Source organism: Jaculus jaculus, chromosome 1 (genome assembly GCF_020740685.1).
Source record: "Jaculus jaculus isolate mJacJac1 chromosome 1, mJacJac1.mat.Y.cur, whole genome shotgun sequence".
NCBI lineage: Eukaryota > Metazoa > Chordata > Mammalia > Rodentia > Dipodidae > Jaculus > Jaculus jaculus.
This window is the reverse complement of record NC_059102.1, coordinates 259175705-259178747: the sequence shown is the minus strand read 5'-3', so window position 1 is coordinate 259178747 and position 3043 is coordinate 259175705. Positions and strand designations below refer to the sequence as shown.

The 3043-nt window shown below is 46.1% G+C and overlaps 1 protein-coding gene across 1 annotated transcript; it reads right to left on the bottom strand.

Annotated features, from left to right (window-relative positions):
- Positions 1-823: 823 nt before the first annotated feature.
- Positions 824-2342, bottom strand: LOC123454118 (yrdC domain-containing protein, mitochondrial). Its single transcript, XM_045132283.1, has one exon. The coding sequence runs from the start codon at positions 2340-2342 to the stop codon at positions 1521-1523; it is 822 nt and encodes a 273-aa protein (XP_044988218.1). The 3' UTR covers positions 824-1520.
- Positions 2343-3043: the final 701 nt, after the last annotated feature.

The following is a 3043-nucleotide window of genomic DNA, read 5'->3' as shown; positions in this document are numbered from 1 at the left end:
TGTCAGTTGTATAGCCAGCAAAAACTTTCTCCCATTCTGTGGGTAATCTGTTGACTCTGCTAATTGTATGTTTATCTATGAAGAAACTTTTCAGCTACATGAGATCTTAGTGGTTGAGTGCTTGTTTAAGTTCCTGAGCTACGGGGGTTGTGATCAGGAAGTTTTTCCCATTCCTATATCATGGAAAGTTCCTCCTATTTTTTCTTCCAGTAGTAGCCAAGTTTCCAGTCTTATATTAAGGTCTTTGATCCATTTGGACTTGATTTTTGTGCATGGTGAGATGTGTGGATCAAGTTTCATTTTCCTGCATTTTATTTTATTTATTTTTATTTTTTAAAAAGTATTTATTTGTATTTATTTATTTATTTGTTTGACAGAGAAAGAGGGAGAGAGAGGGAGAGAATGGGTGTGCCAGGGCCTCCAGCCACTGCAAACAAAGTGCACCCCCTTGTGCATCTGGCTAATGCGGGTCCTGGGGAATTGAACCTGGGTCTTTTGGCCTTGCAGGCAAACGCCTTGACCTCTAAGCCATCCTTCCAGCCCAAAACTTACTTTTTTTTTTTTGGTTTCCCAAGCTAGGGTCTCACTGTAGCTCAGGCTGACCTGGAATTCACTATGTAGTCTCAGGGTGGCCTCAAACTCACGGCAATCCTCCTACCTCTGCCTCCCAAGTGCTGGGATTAAAGGTGTGCACCACCATGCCCAGCCCAAAATTTACCTTTTTTTAAAAATTTATTCTAGTGATATAGTTTATTCAACCCAATGCATGCATTTTTTTTCTTGTTTACTTTTTAAGTTTATTTATTTATTTATTTATTTTTTTTTCAGTAGCAACATTTTTTTAATAGAGAAAAGCAAAGCTCAGATGCCCAACAATAATCATGTAACACTCAACATACATATGAATGAAGACAAAAAGGCTGCCCATTCCAGTGACATTAAATAAAAGGTGTTATACATATTCCTATATAATTTATTTTATGCATAAATAAGAAATAATCACTAAAAAAAGATAGTTTTCTAATATTATTTAATATGGACTCCCCCCATTAGGCCCAAATGACCCTCCTTTACTTCATAGGAAAGCATTTGGCCCATGGCTCCCAGACTTTTGCCCTGGTCCCAAGGCTTTTAAAATGTATTTGCACTTCTAGCTGCTTGGAACATTAAATGCCACTGTCCAACAGAGAAGAGGCTCTTACTAGTTTCTAAACCTGTGACTTAAATCACCTTTCAATTCAAGACGGGGGGGTGGGGGTAGGGGGGGAGATGGGAGGGAACTTATCAGGGCAGAACCATGGAAGACAACTTTGGTTGATAAAGGAAGCTACAGAATGAATATAATATTCCCCCACCAGGTGCAAGGCTAAGCCAGCAACTTACGGTCCAGAACACATGTTGCCCCAAAAGATCAGGCTACTGATGTGGCTCCAAGCGACCTCTGCAATGAGGCCTTGCCAACCAGCAGTGGACAGACACATAGTATCCAGCATTGTTCTTAGGCTGCCCCTCTTCCCGTTTCATGAGCAGAAACCCTGTGAAGGGAGCAGCCTGTACTTCTGTTGGAGGATGGCTGTAGTTTTTTCCAGGGCACATCCTGGACGAATAATGCCAAATTTTCCAGGCACAGATAAGTCAACCACGGTAGAGCCAAGGCGACACTCGGGACTCTGGCTATCCCCAATGGGTCCCCCATCAATGACCAGGGACAAATGAGGCCAAAGGTCTTGGAACTCCTCAACGTTCAGAGAACTGGCCTGGGAGCTGAGGTTGGCACTGGTGAGAGCCAGAGGTCCCCCAAACATCTGGACCAAGTCCTGCATGAAAGCATGGTCAGGAATTCGGATGCCAACAAGTGGAGTGAAGGGGTTCAGGTCTTTGTTGAGCTCGTTGGAGCGTTCCATCACCAAGGTCACAGGTCCTGGTAACAGGTCCTCCAGGAGCTCCTTGGGTACTCTCACCCGGCAGTACCTGTAGACGTCGGCCACGCGGCCCAGGCACACGGCCAGCGGCTTGGCCTCGCTGCGGCCCTTGGCGCGGTACACGGCGTCCAGAGCCGCCGAGCAGCTCGCGGAGCACGCCAGGCCGTACAGCGTGTCGGTGGGGACGGCCACCACGGCGCCCGCACGCAGCTCGGCCACGGCGGCCCGCAGCGCCTCGGTCCAGCCGGCGCGTTCGGACGCACAACCCGGCAGCCGTAACAGCCGGGCACCGGGCGCCGCCGGGGGAGGCGGGCGGAGGAGACGACAAGTGCGGCCGGAGCCCGCCGGCCCGTCGCTCAACCCCATGCTGGCGGCAGCCACCGCGGCCCTCAGCCCCGTGCACGGACGCGCCGGAGACATCCGCTCGGGCCCCTAAGTTTATTTTTTTAAACTTTTTAACAAGGGACTAAAACTCATGTATATTTTGTGGAAGCTTTTCTTTTTTGAATTTTTATTAGCATTTTCCATGATTATAAAAAAAATCCCATGTTAATTCCCTCCCTCCCCCCCCCCACTTTCCCCTTTGAAATTCCATTCTCCATCATATTACCTCTCCATCACAATAATCATTGTACTTACATATATACAATATCAACCTATTAAGTACCCTCCTCCCTTCCTTTCTCTTCTCTTTATGTCTCCTTTTTAACTTACTGGCTTCTGCTACTAAGTATTTTCCTTCTCATTTTCCTGCATTTTTTTGTCCAGCACCATTTGTTGAAGGCTGTCTTTTTCCCAGTTTACATTGTTAAGGCCTTTGTCAAATATCAAGTAGCTATAGTTACTTGACCCAAAGTCTAGGTCCTCAATTCTGTTCCATTGGTCTATAATCCTGTGTTTATGCCAGTACCATGCTATTTTTATTACTATGGATTTGCAATATAGCTTTAGATCAGGTATGGTGATGCCTCCAGAGGTGTTTCTTTTGCTGATTCTTGGATATCCAAGGCCTTCTGCCAATTCATATGAATCTTGAGATCGTTTTTTCTCTCTCTTTCCTTCCCCAGGAGATGTGCAGTTAGGTGGATGCCATCTTGACTGGAAGTCTCATAATATTCTTT